This window comes from Papaver somniferum, chromosome 10 (assembly GCF_003573695.1).
Source record: "Papaver somniferum cultivar HN1 chromosome 10, ASM357369v1, whole genome shotgun sequence".
Lineage (NCBI taxonomy): Eukaryota > Viridiplantae > Streptophyta > Magnoliopsida > Ranunculales > Papaveraceae > Papaver > Papaver somniferum.
This window is the reverse complement of record NC_039367.1, coordinates 87,399,793-87,419,018: the sequence shown is the minus strand read 5'-3', so window position 1 is coordinate 87,419,018 and position 19,226 is coordinate 87,399,793. Positions and strand designations below refer to the sequence as shown.

Genomic DNA, 19,226 nt, shown 5'->3' with positions numbered 1-19,226 from the left:
ACTCAGATGAGTCAGGAGTAAACAAACATGGTGTTAGTAAAAATGTACCATATAATAGGGGTAGTTTTGTACACTCCTACGGCCTCCTTAATATCTTGACTTAGTCAAAGCGGACTAATAATTTAGGACGGAGGGAGTATAACTTAAAAACAAAATCAAATTTTCATTTTCATCTCCTCATAAACTGAGTCTTCTCTAATTCTTCTCTTTCTTTTTTTTTCATTTTTTGAAGATTTTTGTTAGAGGGAGAGGAAAAAGTGATTTGAGGAGAGCAAAAATCGTAGTGAACTCACTATAATGACCTGGTTAATATATTCTCATGACTTAGACCAAACTACCCCTGCCTAGAAAATGGAGTGGGAACCGCACGAAGATTTGTTTCTCGTTATCGTTTGCTAATACGTTCCGTGAACGTCCAAATGAAATTTATTTAATGTTTTGGAAGAGACTTAAAGAGTTCTTTTACGGGCGTACCAGGAATCCCAATAACCGCAAATGGAAAGACCTGGCATTCCGATTCAACTATATAAAAGTGCAATGCGAAAGTATGTTAAAGTTAGAAATATGGTGTACCAACATCATCCACAAGCTCCTCTTAGAGAAAAAATGAGCAATCCGATAATATTTATAATTATGTCATCGTTAAAAGTTCGCATACTAACATTCAAGAATTCATTGAATTTCAACTGGAACGTTTCAATGGGCTATGGAGAATTCGTAATGCGGAAACTAAGTTCATCCACCATAGAGAATATACGACGTTGTACCGACGTGCTCGAAGGTTTATTGACGAACATTTGATGTGTCAAATTCTATAATACCCATACTATATCATTTCATATATGTGTAATGCGCTAATTTTCTAAACTTTGTAATGAATATTTTGTTTCTGAAAGTAAGGCATAATCGAATTATGTGGGCATTTGTAAACATCGACTCCCATAATCAGTTTATTTTGGTATTGAAAAAACCCGATTCTGGGTTTACTTCATCCTTTGAAAAAACTCAACCCAGAATCGGTTTACAACTGTACTAACATAGACCGATTATGGATCGAGTTTTGAAAAAAAAAAATTCAAATTTTTGATGATGAACTAATGGTAGTTGATTTTAGGGTTAACTTAATTAAACATCATTTAATCCCCCAAATTATCACTGATCAATCAGTGATAGTTTTGCCATTTAGTAAAATAATTGGATAAGGGGTTATTCATGTTACTTCAAATTATTCTTTTTTGTCTTGTAATAGTAGGACCAAATTAATCACAGTAAATCCCAATTTAACAAGGCTTTTTTATACCATCCTTTTCTTTAAAAAATCAAAAGGAGTATTACTTTACGGAAACTGAATTTTTTTTCAACAACAAATATATATATATAGATTAATTATTAGACTCCATCTCACGGAAGAGTTACAATAAGAGACTCCATCTCACGGAAGAGTTACAATAAGAGACTCCATTAGACTCTGTCTCACGGAAGAGTTACAATAAGAGACTCCATCTCACAGAACAGATGAACGTTTCCATTTTTATACCATCCTTTTATTTAAAGAATCAAAAGAAATATTACTTTATGGAAACTAAGTTTTTTTTCCTTCTTGATCAATACAACAACAAAAAGAGACTCCATTAGAGTTACAATAAGAGACTCCATTAAACTCCATCTCATAGAAGAGATAAAGTCTCCATTATTTTAATATTAATTTTTTTCCGAAAGTATAAAGTTTCTATACTATAGGAAAGAATTAATAATTAAAAAAATGAAAAGACTCCATCTCACAGAAGAGATAGGGCCAAAGGTTAGAAAAAACACAAGAGCTGATACAGGGATGAACAAGACTGCACCATAAACCCCATCCGAAAACCCACGGAAGAGCTATGGGTTTATTAGTGTCATCTCTTGGCTAGTGCAGCCCCTACTGGCCAGAATTGGCTTAATTCCGTATCAAGGAAGTGCGGTCTTTTTCTCCGTGAGTGACAATTCTGGATAATGCGGGGAGTGGCAAAAACAATGAGAGATCAAATCTTTCTTTCTTATCATTAAAAAAAAGTTATAAGTAAGCAAAGAAATTGTTATTTAAACAATATTGCTATTTATTCCCTTTTTTTTAATGGAGATTCATCTACCAGACTACAACCACCAAATATACATTTACTATAAACAATGTATGTGTCTCTTTTAGGTACCATCATTTGAATCAATAAATTAAAGCAATTTTTAGACACAAGTGGTTGTTGCCTTGTTGGTTTGCCAAAGGACCACTTTGGTTTGATGAAATCAAATTAAGGACGTTTTTGAGTTGCTTCATTAAGTGACCACTGCTCTATGCTCACTACTTCTCTTATGGCCAACAATATCTATCTTTTTTTTTTTAAAGGGAGATTCCAGTGGACCTAGACTGGGGGGCACTTGTCTTAATCTAGAAAACGACCTTTAACCAAAAGGTCGATCGGGCGAGCTTAAGTATAAATTAGGGACCGTCATCAGTGGCTAGCTTTGTTTATTATTAGGTAGTAATCAGTAAAATAGACAATTTTTACGGGACTGTTTAGTAATTATTATTTTAATTGATTGTCAGTCTATAATTTATTACGCAAATTATAATGGATTTTATATGCATTTGATAATCATTATAATAATTATTTATTTTAATCATAATTGAAAAAATATATTATTTTCATAAACAAAAAATAATTGTTTTGAAAATTTATTGTAATCAATTATTTTTTCTAAAAAACTCAAATTGATTTTTCTTCTTTTTATTTCCTCTAAACTATTAAGAAAGAGACAAAAAAACAACATAACACTAAAAAAATATCGTAGATTATTATTTTTTCTTTTCCTTTTCGAGATCATTATTCTAATATAATCAATTATGTGAAAAAAATGTTCACAAATATTTATTTTGAAAATGATTATATCAAAATTATTTATCAGTTTATGGATATCTCAACAAAGCCTATAGATTAGGTTGGTAACTTGTGTCCAGCTCCCATTGAATTGACACACTCCCTAGCTAAACTAATTTATCTGAGTAGATTTTAATATCACAAGGTTGAACCACTCATTGGATTATGATACTGGTCCGCTACATAAAAAAGTATTGCGTCCGGCAAGGTGCATGCCCCTTTGCCTTCTGGCTGCGGTTGCGTTGAAGGGATAGGGGATTTTGAGCCTATTTTTACATGGCTCTGATAGGATTGCCAAATTTTATGGGGCAACTATATTTATATAAAACAAAATAATTTTCCATCTGGGATCTATTGGATTAACAACTACGTATGAAATTTGATAATTTCTTGGCGGAGCCAGTATATGAACAATTTTTTGGGATCATGGTTTTATTTGACCAATCGTCCTATACTTATAAGGAGTGTCCTAAAATTAGTTAAATACACATTTATCCTTTACTTTAATTCAAATTAAAACTAATCTAATAACTATATAAATCTAATCGTATAAATCTGATTTAAATGAACCTATTTACCAAAATCAAAAACAAAAACAGAGATAGGAGTGCCATCGGAAATTTTTAGTTTTAACAAAATAAAATTATTCTCTTCTTCTTCCATCTTTTCTCGACGTTTCTCGTTCGATTGAAAAACTCATCAATCATTTTTAATTCATTTTTGATTGGGAAAATTGAGTAGAAATCATCAAAATATGGTTTAAATGGAAGTTAAAGTGGCATGTTCGGTTAGGGATAGTTTAAAAAAAACTAGTTTTCTAACCGAACATTCCTTGAAACCAAGAACACGAAGAACACTTCAGTTATCACGAATTTATTTTTTAGTAAGCGGACTCCGAATTCGGTTGTTTCGCAAAAAATAATTTTAGCCGAACTCCTCATTGAAAACCAATATATTGTGTTCGGCTGGTTAGGTTAATTGGAAAATTTTGTCCTTTTATTCGAACACTTGTATTCGAACAATAAATGCTGGGTTCGGTTGGTTCGTCAAAAGAAAAAAATGCTAAATGAACCCTTCTTTTAAAATCAATATGTTGAGTTCGGTTGGTTCGCAAGAAAAAAATTGTTAACCGAACCCTTCTTTGAAAATCAATATGTTGAGTTTGGTTGGTTTGCAAAAAAAAAGTTTTCTAATCGAACTCTACTATGCAAACCCATATGTTGAGTTAGGTTTATTTGAGAATTTTTCTCCTAACAGAACTTCTCCCTAATATTGAGTTCGGTTTAGTCGCAAATTAATGTTGGAAACCGAACATTACCCTGTATACTCTATAAAAGTTCGGTTACCTGCCCCGGAACCTGTTAGCCGAACTCATCAAAACCTCTATTAAAAACGAGGTCGGCTACCCGCGTCTTAGGAAAAAGTAGCCGAATCTACACATCCAAATATGTTCGGCTACTTGTTCTTCAGATCTTATAGCCAAACTTGTTTGACTTAACCCAATTCAAGCTATAAAATTTCTTATTTTTAGGAAATTTTGGTCAATTCAAGCAACAAAAACTAGATTTGAAGTATGCTTGGGTGGTTTGAAGGTTCGGATTCAAAAAATAAAAAAATAATTGAGTTTTTCCAACTCCCATAATCTCCTCCTTCTTCCCTTTCAATAACTTAATTTTAATAAAAATAATATTGATTTTATCTTACACTAATCACTAATTAATCGAATCTAATTAATCGAATTTAATTACATTAACTGATGATTACACTAACCATTTATTACATAAACTTAATTATTAAGGGTAATTTTGGTATTAACATAAATATCTGGATAAGGGGTGTCTTCGTTTTACTTCTATGTCTTACTAAAAATAGAACCATGATCCCAAAAAAAACCATGGCCCCAAAAAACCGTTCTAATGTATACCAAGGGTGTGCAAACCAACTGGTTCCAAAGCCTAAAATTGTTGACATATTGGGTTTAACCCATTTTATCATGGGAAAATTAGGCGCATACCCTAAAAAAAATAATATTCTCATTGTCAAGCCCACAATTAATTTTATCTACCGTGACACCCATAATTATATGAAATTATTAAAAATGTCTGCATGACGGGTTATGCATCCGTATGACAGGTTATGCATCAGGGGTATAATTGGCAACACAACTTGGACATAACATATCTACAAATCCGCGCCTTGGAATTTTACAAATTTTATATCGTTGGAAATCTTTTTAAGAGATATACATAATGAGTACAAACAACAATATCAAATATTTTTTTTACGAAAAAATCGTAGGTGATCATCATTTTATGGGATTTTAGGGCGTACAAATAAAATTTATGCATAATGCATTATGCATCCATACTTTCGGATGCATATTAGGTTATGCATCTAATTTCATGACTGCATAACAGGTTATGCATATATTATCATAGGTGCATGACAAGTTATGCAGTCTTTTTTTATTGCTGCTTTCGATACAAACAAATAAGTTGGTGCATAACGTGTTATGTAACTATTTCTGGATTGCATAACAAGTAATGCAATAACTTTTGTAGATGCATAACAGGTTATGCATAAGCGTAGAAACAATTTTAGAGAATTTGGGTGTGGGAAAATTTTTTTCCCAAAAAATAGGTGCGCGCTTGAAGTTTTATCATAGTCGGAAAAATGGGTTTCCCTGTAGTTTTCACTTTTATCATAGTCGCACCCCCTAATTAGATTTTACAACCGGTCAGGGATGGGCCTAGCAAGGGGCTAACCCGGGCTATAGCCCGTCCCTAAATTTTTTCCAGAAATTTTTTACTATGGAAAGTTTTTTTAAAAATTATTTTTAGCCCCCTATAGTTGTACATATTTAATTTTCAGCCCACTTAAGAGGTAGTTAAAAGCTAACAGGGGTTAGTCCTCGAGTGATTTCTGGGGAGTTGAGTGTATTTTAAATCTCAGGAATTGTGAGAGAGTTTGAGAGAGTGTAGGGAGTTTGATAGAGTTTGGTGTTTTTGAGTTCAGGGATTTTGGGGGAGTGTAGGGAGTTTGAGAGAGTTTATTAGAGGGAGTTTCGGGGAGTTCACTCCTAACTCATTCTCTTTTAAGAAACAATAAACCCTTATTTGCAAATAACATTGATCTTTAATCAAAAGAAAAAAAAATAAATGAAAATGATCATATCTCTGTATCAATAGGATGTTATTTTGTGCAACGAGATATTTTTTTTTCCCTTCAATTTAACGGTCTCCGTACAATTCTAGCTCCCTTTTTTCACGAACATTTTCCCACATATCATCCGCTATACTCTTTCTCGCAAGTTTCTGGGATCTCTACTTCATGCAAAATCTCTATACCGTTAATAAATCATAAAAGATAATCTCCTTATAAGTTATAACAAAGTAGAATCCTCTTCAGTTCCGAAACATGTTTATCTGATAGTAGGGTTTTGACAGAGAGAGAGTACACACAAAATAAAACTATACACACAATCAAAATAAACAATCATGGAGATCAAAGATAAGAAAAACAATCAAAATAGTACAAAAATCAAACTATTATAAACAATCATGGAGATCAAAGAAGACAAAAAGCATACCTGGAGAAAAACGTTTCCTCTTCTTTCTCCTATGATTTTCTACGCACCAAACTCCTTCCAAATCTCTACTCTTTTGAGAGATTTGTTGTGAGACCAAAATACACTAAAAACTCCTTCGAACTCCCCAAAGCAACCAATCCCTTAGTATTGTAGAGTTTTATGACTAACAGGGAGTTCAAGAGCTTTTTTTAAATTCCCCAGCGACTAACAGGTGTTTTCTAGGGAGTTTAGGAGACTCTTCTAAATTCCCCCACGACTAACGGGGATTTGGAGAGACTCCCTCAAACTCCCTCAGGACTAACAGGAGAAAACCCAAATACATTAATCACGACTAACCCCCTGTAAGTCTTATTAAAAACAAAAAAAAACTACTCAACAGAATTATCTCCCATTTTAGTTATATAAACTATAAATTTATTTCCTCTCCCATTTTAGTTCTAAAAACTATAAATTTATTTCCGTGATCGCATTTTGCTATTAATTTTATTCCTTATGTTTTTAGTTGTGCATCCATTTAGTGTTCTAGAAATGGATTAGATTAGCCATTAGCTACGCTTTTAGTTCCAAAAAAAATTCAGCGCGGCCTTCATCCTCCTTAAAATCTTTGCCATTTTAACCCTACCCAGAAAAAAATCCTGGGTCCGTCCCTGCATATGATCAGTATATTTTCTACATACAAGAGAATTCCCTCGGTATCTTTCACTCTGCATATGCTCAATATCTAAGTTTTGTCAATGCTGAACAAGTACCCTCTTTGTCAATGCTGAACAAGTACCTTATGGTTGGCTATTCTATAAGGCCAATTAGACAACAGGGTTATGCATTCAAGGGATCAACAATGTCAACCCCATAAATTATGACTTGGTCCTCTCGACATTGATAACCAGGGTAGTCATAACTTCAATGCAATAATCAAATCAACACATTGATAACCAGCAAAACATGTCAGTATAACTATCAACAACAATTATAAACCCTTATTTTTTATTTCACTAACAAATTAACCCTAAAATTATCTAATGTTATGAACCCTAAACTTCGAAATTTACACCATTAACATATCGAGCATAAATGCAAGTGGGTTAGATCTACTTACTTGTTTGGACGAACCATTGCTCCGATTTAGAAACCCAACATAAACCCTTCAATCCATCTTCCTATTTCATCAACTAAACCTAAATCCGAAAACCTCAAATATCACGAATTCCTCACTATCTTCTTCAGTTCTTCTCACGGAACCCGAGAAAGAGAAAATCAGTGAAGAATAGGATTACGAGCGGCAACTTTCAAGAAATCCTGTAATTGACCGTCAAATTTATCAGAATCGTGACTCGTTAAGATGTAAACACGTGTCACCATAAGCGCCGATGTATAAACACGTGTCATCTAATTTTGATCCAAAATAGACTTCGGGCTCGGGGACAGGGCCCACCACCAAAACTGGTGTGTCCAGACTCAAAACCCTCGGTCCCTCTAGAACTTATCATAAGGACGAAATTATCATCCGAGCAACCTAAGGATCGATAATCACGAAATTGCACAAAATTAATTTTGTTTAGGTTGATAAAAGAACTTAAAATTTTTTTTTGCTGAAACCAAAATTCAGACAGTCTTCCCATGCAATAAGAGCATCTTTACATTCTGTCGCAGAAAAACAGATATCAGGTTCTTCCTCCTTTTCTTGGGTTTTAGCAGCATAAGAATCAGAAAGAAGAACTCATATTCAGAGAGTTTAGCAACTTGAGATATCACAGAATTCGTTATGGCCTCAGTGAAAAGAAAACAAACACTAAAATATAGCTTTAAACAGAATCGCAGATGATTCCTGACTTGCACAAGTCTTGTGTAAGCTTGGAGTGCACTCCAAGGCCCGATATGGGATGCCCCATATATGCCAGAGAGACAGCTCCAAAATTGGCACTCTTTTGGTGCTCCCTCCCATCCCATATTATGCATATGACTGTCATAACAAAAAGAAAAACCCCAAGCAAAAAACAGTCTGTACCAACTATAGTCTTGATCATAAAGCTAGCAAGTAGCAAAGAATTACTTCGAAACAAAAATCCATAAGATATATATATATATATATATATGGAACACAACATTAAAGTCTGAAATTGCACAAAAATTTGTTTAAATGTATTTATACCAACAGAAACAAAACTCAAATCTAAGAGATTTGGATCTCTTAAAAGTTACCTGTGTGACCTATTATTGGCAAAAGCAGTTCTTTTCTTTTCATGCTCATTCCTACAAAATAAAAACTAACTAAAGATAAATGATATTGTTGGAAAAGGAGAACACTGGATTCTTCTTATGCAACTTTACTGTCAGATTCTGCTGCGCTATCTCATTCGTTTTCTGCAACTTCATTATCCAGCATTGTACCATCCTTTATCTCTGCCTCTGTCTTCTTCACCACTTCTTCTTCTGTTTCTGCAGCGTTATCCTTCGACCCAGTTTTCACAACTTCCACATCTGTTTCCTTCAATGTTTTCTGTTATGCAGCTTTCACTGCCGTAAGAATTGGCTCATAATGATCAAGATGCGCAATCATACACTCATTTAACAGTGAAGCAACTTCATGACATTTATCATAAACATCTTCTTTCTTCTCAAGCACTTCTTTCATACAGTCTTCCAAGGCAATAAAAGCATCTTTACATTCACCACTTTCCATAAATAGATGGAAACCTCGTTTTCACCTTCTCCTCGTTTTCACCTTGCAGGAGACACATACCTGATCCTGTAAACATGCTTGATCTTGGTTTTCTGAGGTTTTGTTTCCATCAGTGACAGTTGAACAAGGGTTGGAGGTTGCAGGATGTGGTTCTTTTTCTTCAAGGTTTGAGGTTTCAGGGGTTTCGTTTTCTAGGGTTTTAGAAGCAGAAGAAGAAATTGAAGAACCCATTCAGAGCTTAGTAACATGAGACTGAGAGATATCCCAGAGTTACGTTATGGCCTCACTGAATTATTAACGGACACTGAAAAAACAGTTTAACTTTAAACAGAATCGTGGAAGATTCCTGAATTGCACAACTCTTGTCTCGAAACTTGGGGTGCACTCCAAGCTCCGATACAGGCTACCCCATACGTCACAGACTAAGTCCAAGATATCTTGAATTTTTTGTTTCCAGAGTTAGCACTGCCCCCACGCATATTACGCGTATGACTGCCATAACCAAAAGAAAGACCCCAAGCATAAAAAAATATGCAAGAGTTTGGTATGATCTTAACCAGGACGAGCTTGTATAAATGCCTGAATTTAGCGAACACCTTCAAACAATGCATGTTACAACTACCATCTTAAGGAAAAACTGTAAGGAACAGTGATAGCATTGAAACCATTAGCACTCTGATGCAAAAACAAGGACACCTATAAAGTATTATCCGGTGCAATGTTCCTTGCAGATCTTATATGTCCTGTGCTAAGTTGCAGACTCTTATCTTTCCCTGTACGAACCCCTTTCATAAGGATGATATACTAAACAATTTGCACAAGAAAGGATGATGAACCTTTCGAAAACCTTGTTTCTACTTTCTAGTGCAACATCAACTATCTATTTTTCAACAAAGCATGGCAGGAACGAAAACTCACATTTAACTATCTCATTCAAAATTATCTATTGAAACAAAACAATAAGTTCTGAAATAGCTCCAATTACTCAACGAATATGACATGATCTGACCCACTAAACACAAAAGTACTTGTAGTCAAATTTCTGGTGCATGCAACTTTTGCTCTTTTGAATAACATCCCAGCTAAATATGCTGCTTGTAATTACCATTAGCTTTAATGTAAGTCCTGTCTTTTGCTTCAAATTTTCTTCGAGACCAACTACGGCATGTTTACAACTAGTTTTTACAGACTAGGCCACCCCAACCACATAGGCTAAACTTCTAACAAACCAATATTGCTAACGTCTTATAAGAGACGGGGGAATTCAACTTAACAATTACATTCGAGGACGTACTTCTGAAAAAAATGGACTTCGCCTTTGGACTAAAAAAAGAATAGCAAAACAGTGTCTTCAAAATCCACTTTCCACCACCTTTGTGCATGCAAATACTAAAACTGAAGCAATTCAATTATCCCAAACTGACACACACTAATGAGTTTAAATAATTTCTCCAACTTAGGAAACTACACAACAAGAACAAAAAAATACTCAGAAAATCAACTTGTAGAAACTAAACAAACCACGGCACTCATGAATATATGATCATTGCTTAGAAAGGATGCTTATAATAAAGAATAGCCCACGAACAATAAACCCTTTCAAATCAAACTATCAATTACTCTAGATCATAAAGCCAGCAAAGTAACACCTTAGGAAAACCCATAGAAAATATATCTTTATAAATATGGAACAAAACATTGAAGTCTGAAATTGCACACAATTTTGTTTCATATACCAAAAGAAATAGAATCAATTTTAAGAGATTTGGAACTGTTAGAAGTTACTTGCATGATTGAATAACCCCAGTATCACCAAAAGCAATTCCTTTATTTTGCTGCTGATACCTATAAAATAAAAGCTTAAAAAACCAAAAGAAACGATATTGTTGAAAAAAGAGAACACTGGATTCTGTTTTTCCTCTTCTGCAACTTTACTATTGGGTTCTACTGCTCTATCTATCTCCTTCTTTAACCTTTCTGCACAAGGCTTGTCTTTGAGCAAATAAATATGAGCTGGACCGTATGCCAGATACACTCTCTTAGTGCCCCCACCCAAATTATGCATATGACTGTCATAACCAAAAAAGACCCCAAGCAAATAAATACGCTAGAATCATACTTGGCATGATCTTAACTTGGATAAGCTTGTAAAAGTGCCCGTAGTTAGACTACACCTTTAAACAAAATACATGTCACAATTACCATCTCATGTAGATACTGTAAGGAACTGTTATAGCATTGAAAAGACATCTAGTCTCTTGCAAAAACAATGACACCTTTAAATTATCACTCCGGTGCATTGTTTCTAGCAGATCTTATACATCATGTGCTAAGTTGCAGTGTCTTGGGCATTGCATAAGGATGATAAACCCAGAAATTGCACACGAAAGGATGATGAACCTTTCAAAACCCTTGGTTTCCACTGCAACATCAACTATTTACTTAAGAAAGCACCCATGTGCCTAAAGGATTTGGACGCGACATCCAAATCTAAAAGCACCCCTGCACCAAAATGGCAGGGGCGACAGTGGAACGCAGGACAAAGGCCTGGGTGATAGCTAATTTTATTTGGCGAAGCAGGGCAGGAAGAAAAACACACATTTAACAATCTAATTCAAAATTAACTATTGCAGCAAAACAATAAGTTCTGAAATAGCTCCAATTTGTACTCAAATGATTTAATTTAATGTCATTAAACTAAAACCAAAACAATAATTAGACCCATTGATAAACAAAAATAGAAAATAAAAAAGATTTGGGATTTCGTTAGTGTTACCTGAGCAATCCCATCATCAATAGATACACAATGGGAATTCCCTCAAATCTAATTTCCTTCTTTTCTCCTCCTTCAAAATTTAAAAGAAAATACTTTGTCAAAAAATGACATTACTGGATTCTTTGTTTCTTCTTCTGCAACTTTGTTATTCAATTCTACTTCCTTCACCTCTTCGTCTTCTTTTTCGTCTTTTCCAGCTACTACACTCTCCGAATCTGTTTGCTTCTCTATCTTCTTCTCAACCACTTCTTCTTCTGCAATTTTGTTATTCAATTCTACTTCCTTCACCTCTTGGCCGCCTTCTTTAACAGCGACTACACTCTCCAAATCCGTTGATTTCTCCATCTTCACCGCTTCTCCTTCTATTTTTTCAATCTTATTCTGCAATTCAATTCCATTCTCATTCTCAATCTCAATTTCTATCTCAATCTCCTTAACCTCTGTATCTCCTCCTCCTCTTTCCTTGGATTCTTTCTCCTTGTTCAATTCCTCCATTCCCTTGGTAACTTGTTGTTCAGCAGCTTTCTCTGCCTTGAGAATTGGGGCATAATAATCAGGATGAGCTTCCATACAATTCTTTAATGACAAAGTAACTTGATAACATTTCTCAACAACATCTTCTTTCTTCTCTTCAGCTTCCTCCATACATTTCTCCCAAGCAATAAAACTATCTTTGCATCCACCTCCTTTCATATATAAACAAAACCCACATTCTGCTTCTTCTTCTTCATCCTCTTTTTCTTCTCCCTTGTTTGAAGAATCACTTGTCTTCTGATCTAATAAGACAACATCTGAATTTTGATTTTCTAGGGTTTCTGCAGGAATTGGATTTGTTTGATTTGGGATTTCTTCAGTAATTTTCTCTGGTGTTTCAGAATCAGAAGAAGAATTCATGTTTACGGAAATAGAGAATTATTGGAATTTGGGGATTGATTTTTTGTTCATAGAACCCTAATAAAACCTCGTGGAAACAGTCTTACGGGGTTAGTCGTGAGAGAGTTGAGATATATTTTAATATATTTAGATTTTCTCCTGTTAGTCATGAGGGAGTTTGAGGGAGTCTCTCCAAATCTCCGTTAGTCGTGGGGGGAGTTTAGAGGAGTCTCCTAAATTCTCTAGAAAACACCTGTTAGTAGCTGGGGAGTTTAAAGAAAAGCTTTTGAACTCCCTGTTAATCATAAAACCCCACAATACTAGGGAGTTGGTTGCTTTGGGGAGTTCGAAGGAGTTTTTAGTGTATTTTGGTCTCACAACAAATCTCTCAAAAGAGTAGAGATTTGGGAAGGAGTTTGGTGCGTAGAAAACCATAGGAGAAAGAAGAGGAATCATTTTTTTCCAGGTATGTTTTTTTTCTTCTTTGATTTTCATGATTGTTTATAATAGTTTGATTTGTGTACTATTTTGATTGTTTTTCATATCTTTGATCTCCATGATTGTTTATTTTGATTGTGTATATAGTTTTTTTTTGTGGCTACTCTCTCTCTCTGTCAAAACCCTAATTTGTGATTTAAAAGATCTTGGTAGAAATTGCATGATTTGATTGTAATGATATCTTTAAATTAAACCGTTGGAATATGATGAAATTTGAGTATGTCATAGTTTACCTTGTTATAGAATTACAGTAAAATTTTCACGCGGATCAGGTCACGTTTGCTACTGCAAAGCTTGCACAATATATGACTATGGTCTGCTGAGTTTAAATCCCGAATAGGGGACTGATTCCTATTTATCTCATTCTTCGCTAATCGGACAAAGCTGAAATTTTAGTATGATGTTTGTATATATGAAGGTTACCTACTTTAGAAATTTCATGAAGTTATGATCACTTTAGGTACACCAAAGTGTGAGAAATCCGGAACTGAATTCTGTATGCACGTATTGAAAGTAGTCGGGTTCTGAGTAATGTATCTTTTTAATGAACCGTTGGAATGCTATGATTTTTGAGTGTGTTGTGGAATATTGAGTTTTAAGTGTACCATAAAAATTTAAAGAGGATCAGGTAAGTATTAGTACTGCAAAGATTGGACAATCTGAAACTGTGTTTCGGTGAAACAGAATTCCTTTACAGCCATCTTCATAATCTGTTATGTCATCATGCATTAATTGGCTTGCTACTTTGTATGGGTGTCATTGAGAATCACTATCACTTGTTAAATCATCTTATTTAGACACATACTTCTCTTCTATTCTATATGCCAAAGTTCAATACAGTGGCGTACTTCATTCCGTATTGGCGTGTTTTAGCCAATTCATACGGTGCTTTTGTTGCAAGGAGTTGCTAAGGGATTTTCTTTGATTAACAATTTGGCTAAGTAGCTCTGCGTGTTAGTACTGTGTAATCTAGTATCACATTTTTTTTATCATGTTTACATTAGACTGTTTGGTGTTATTACTATCCTTGCTTTGTTAAGTTTTAGTATTAGTCTAAGTACTAATGTAGCTAACATGTCACACCATAGAATGGAAAAATCCAGCCAACCTGCTGAAAACAACAAGAATAAAAAGAATGTTAGGAAGAATAAGAATACGGAACCGGAAATGGAAGTGACTACGAATTACAAACAATGGACAACTCGAGAGACTGAGAAATTATTAGAATTTTTGGTAGAAGCTACACTTAAGAAGAAGAAAGACACTAGTGGATGTTTTACTAAGAGAATAGTGGAAGAGGAGATACTTCCAAAACTTAACCAAGCATGTGGTTGTGACAAATATTTTGAGAACTATAAAGGGAAACATAGATGGCTGAAGACTAGATTTGGTCAATACCAGGATTTGTTTAAATCTTGTACTTCTGGATTCGGTTGGGATGATGCTAACAAGATGATTACTGGATCCGACGAGATGTGGAACAATTACTAGTATGTGTGTGTTACTTACTGAAAACTAAATTTGATATTTTTTTTCTTCTATTTTGTGCAGAGTTCTAATTCATGCTTTATCCTTTATTTATTTTTTGTATGTTAACAGAGCCATCCAAACCAAACTAACTTAAGGGAAGATAATGGTAAAGACTATGGTGACTTGCTTATTGTTTTTGGGAATAAATGTGCTTCTGAAAAAGTTACAGTTGATCTTACCCATGAGGGTACAAGTGCTAGAACCTGTGATAAGGAAGATGAACAAGATTACTTCGATGTTGATTTTACTCAACGAGAGCAATATGATAATACTTTTAGCGTATCATACGTGGGATATGGCTTAGAGGAAAGTGATGAACAAGATAAAGATGAAACTCAAGATATGAACACAAAGAAAGTTGTGGATTGGTTTAAAGTTAAAAGCATAAACCTGTCATCTTTGCAAGTTTCTATTTGGTTTAATGGGCTTTTAGAGTTACAACATTTGATCGTTTTTCTTCATAACTATTAGTATTTAATTTTTCTTTTCTCCTAGTTGAGAACTTATTGTTATGGATTGATTTCTACTAATTTTTATGGGTTGACATCTTTATGGTTATTATGATTGAATTTATGAACTTTATATTCTATATGCTTATTTTCTATATACATATACTTTTATGCTTTTGAAATAATGATGATTCTAATAAAAAAAAAGTACTTTTATCATCTTTTTAGGTGAACATGTCTGATTTGGATTTATCTACTGATAGTGAAGATAAAGCCTTTGATACAGAAGAAGAAAGCAGTGATGATGAAGAGGTAAGCAGCAATAATGAATTTGAACTATCCATATTTTTGGATATACTTTCAGCGGTGCATTCATGGTTGATGGATATAATCAAGCAATTGCAATACATACAAAGTCAGCGTATTTAAAGACCAACGAGACGCCCAGTTACTTTGTTTGGATATAACTATATAAGGAGAGTTTTGCGTCAAGATCCAGAAGACTTTCGAAGAAGTTATAGGATGTACCCTGATATTTTTCTAAAACTATGTTGTATCATTAGAGAAACTACATCATTATGTGATACAAGATGTGTTTCTATTGAAGAAATGCTTGGTACATTTTTACTCGTTGTTGGCCAAAGTTCACGATATTGCACAATATGTGACACATTTGGTCGCTCTCGGTGGACAGTTAGTAAAAACTTCAACAGGATGTTGCGAGCTTTAAATTTTATAGCTCCGAGGATGATGGCTAAGCCAACAAGTGCAACTCCATTAAAAATTCGTGAGAGTACACGATTTTATCCTTACTTTAAGGATTGCATTGGAGCTATGGACGGTACACATATCCCAGCAATGGTAGAGAAAAGAAATGCAGCCGTTTATCGGAATCGACATGGAATTACATCTCAAAATGTGTTAGCGGTTTGCAACTTCGACTTGGAGTTCATATACGTGCTCAGTGGATGGGAAGGGTCTGCTCATGATTCTAAAATACTTAACGACGCAATGACAAAAAGAAATAGACTGAAAATACCGCAAGGTAATTTTACTTTTATCTAATGTGAAGTTTTGAGTTTTTTGGTTAAGTTATATTCGGGTTTTACTTGACGAAGTTTTCTTTTTGTGTTTTATTCAGGTAAATATTACTTGGAGGATGGTGGGTTTGCAAACCGACGATATTTTTTAACACCATTTCGTGGCCAACGTTATCATTTGAAAGAATTTTCTGGTACGGGTAATCATGCGAAAAAGGCTGAAGAATTATTTAACATGTGTCATGCTTCTTTGAGGAATGTAGTTGAAAGATTGTTCGGTGTTGTGAAGTCTCGTTTCTTGATCTTTAAGTCTCAACCTCCATTTCCGTATCAGGTGCAAGCGGAGATAATGACAGCTTGTGCAGGCCTACACAACTTCTTACGAAAAGAATGCCGTTCAGATGAGTTTCCGGTCGAGGAAGAGGAAGATAGCCATCCATCAACGCTTGTAAATGACGACGAAATTTTGACACAACAAACTCAAGAACAACAACGTCAAGAAGCTAATGCATGGAGAAAGAGTATAGCGGATGATATATGGGAAAATGTTCGTGAACAAAGGGAGTTAGAATTGTATGGAGACCGTTAAATTGAAGGGAAAAAAATTATCTCGTTGCACAAAATAACATACTATTGATACAGAGATATGATCATTTTCATTTATTTTTTTCTTTTGATTAAAGATCAATGTTATTTGCAAATAAGGGTTTATTGTTTCTTAAAAAAGAATGAGTTAGGAGTGAACTCTCTCAAACTCCCCCAAACTCCCTGAACTCAAAAACACAAAACTCTCTCAAACTCCCTACACTCTCTCAAACTCTCTCAAAATCCCTGAGATCTAAAATACACTCAACTCCTCCGAAATCACTCGAGGACTAACCACCTGTTAGAATGGGAGGTGCTTTTGGGCTTTGGAGTGCACTTCAAGTTGAGGTGTACTGCTTATTATAGCCGCCCAGGCCCCAAGTCCCACACCCAACAGGCAACACTATTTTTTTGAACCATTTTTTTTTGGGGACTACTCCAAAACGGCGGGGACTACTATTTGATAGGAATGTCCATCCTAAATTCTTAAGGGGTGTCCTAATAATTAGAGGAGACTAATCTGTCCTCCCCTATTAATTTATCCTGATAACCCATAACTAATCCTAATAACTCACCAATCTAAACATTAACTCTAAATAAATATCCTAATAAAATTGAAATTAATCGGTTAATAAAAATGTCTTCTATTCTTCTTCTTCTTTTTCTTCTTTCTTCTTCTTCTTCCATAACCGAACTCCTCTCATCTTCTTCGTCAGTAATCGATAGTAATCGTCGATTCGAAAAATTTTCATCGTCGATTAATCAAATCAATAAAAATGCGTTCCAAGCAGCCTCCAAGGATTCCAGGATTGAGTCCGGGACTCGCAAGTATATCTAATCTCCCAAATCAATATCAAATTGATAAACAACTTCAACCAAAGGTTAGAGATCAAACAGGAACCGGGAAGGTTGATTCGATTGAAATGCAAATCCGCGGGTAATTTCCTTCATACCCATTCCTTTTAATTCGTTTTTTGTTGAACAAATCGATTAGAAATTCTTAAATTCATTGAAACTGGTAGTTACAGTAGATAGTTCGGCTAGGAGAATTTTTGAAAACCCTATATTTTCTTAACCGAACTCCCCAAATAAAGAACACTTCGGCAAATTAGAAATATCTTAGGTAACCGAACTAGGTAGTTCGGTTACCTCGCAAAACAAAACTCTAGATATTCCTGACCGAACTTTTTCTTTTGTATGGGAATTCTGAGTTCGGTGTAGTCGATAAATTATATAGGTAACCGAACTTTGGTATAGCATGGTTAGCTCACAATTTCCCAAATCAAGAATACTTCGGCAAATTATAAATTTTTTAGGTAACCGAACTATGTAGTTTGGTTAGATCGCAAAACAAAACCCTAGAAATTCCTAACCGAACTTCTTCTTTAGTATGGGAAATTTGAGTTCGGTGTAGTCGATAAATTATATAGGTAACCGAACTTTGGTATAGCATAGTTCGGTTGGCTTACAATTTCTAATAGGTAACCGAACTATGGTCTGTTAACACCAAATATGTAGTTCGGTTACTTCGCAACTCATGATAGATAACCGAATTGTCACAACTCATGTAAGCTTGCCGAACTTTAGTCTATTTACAGCTTGTGTTTGACTTAGTCCCATGTTATTGATTTATTTGATAAGAAAATATTATATTTATCTAATATTGTGGTTTTCATACATTAGAAAGAAAGGAAAGAGATCTAATCCCCATTTAGATGAATATTTGAGAACTCCCACCCCTCGTGGTAGAATACATTTGGATTTCAGAAACCGTGGTACTATAAATGCTAAAAATGCTAGTATTGCAATCCAAGGTGTTAATAAAGAGGTGACGGAGAATGTAATTGATCATGCTATTCAAGAAAAACAAGGAAATGAAGCCACTATAAATGAAGAGGTTGAAGAACAAAGAGAACAAGTTGAAGATGTAGAAGCAGAGCAGTTGAAAGAAAAAGGACAAGAGGAAGAGGAAGAGGAAGAAGGGGATGTAGATAAGGAAGATGAGGGAAATGAGGGATATGAGGAAGAGGAAGAAGATGAAGAAGAGGAGGAAGAGGAAGAATATGAAGAATATGAAGAAGATGAGGAAGAGGAAGAAGATGATGAAGAGATACAAGATCTACAAATTGTTCCCGTTGAAGAGAAAAGGAAGTCGAATCCGCCGAGTCCTATATATTCACACATTCCCCATGATGATTTATGTTTGTCACCAGTGAGCCCAACTTATGGTACTCCAATTGATGGAGGGGTGACATTGTTTGGCTACAAACACTCATGGGATACGAAGATCTATG

At 34.7% G+C, this 19,226-nt stretch overlaps 2 protein-coding genes across 3 annotated transcripts; one reads left to right on the top strand and one right to left on the bottom strand.

Annotated features, from left to right (window-relative positions):
- Nucleotides 1-10,697: 10,697 nt before the first annotated feature.
- LOC113317450 lies at nt 10,698-12,942 on the bottom strand. 2 transcript variants are annotated; one of them, XR_003343540.1, is made up of 2 exons: nt 11,958-12,942; nt 10,698-11,250 (listed from the first exon to the last, which is right to left on the bottom strand). XR_003343540.1 is itself a non-coding variant. In XM_026565567.1 (1 exon), exon 1 carries the CDS (start codon nt 12,849-12,851, stop codon nt 12,030-12,032), a length of 822 nt encoding a protein of 273 aa, XP_026421352.1. In that variant the 5' UTR covers nt 12,852-12,942; the 3' UTR covers nt 11,825-12,029. The 2 variants fall into 2 exon arrangements, 1 of the variants encoding a protein (XP_026421352.1); XM_026565567.1 differs by lacking the exon at nt 10,698-11,250 and having other exon boundaries at nt 11,825-12,942.
- Nucleotides 12,943-16,057: 3,115 nt separating this feature from the next.
- Nucleotides 16,058-16,882, top strand: LOC113319184 (the record flags this gene model as incomplete). The annotated part of the gene is made up of 2 exons (XM_026567459.1): nt 16,058-16,352; nt 16,737-16,882. Coding segments are annotated over exons 1-2 (441 nt in total), but the record flags the coding sequence as incomplete, so codon positions are not given.
- Between the last annotated feature and the right edge of the window lie 2,344 nt (nt 16,883-19,226).

What these genes read in the sequence shown, in the direction of transcription:
- LOC113317450 (XM_026565567.1), bottom strand. Translation starts at nt 12,851, where the DNA reads ATGAATTCTTCTTCTGATTCTGAAACACCAGAGAAAATTACTGAAGAA.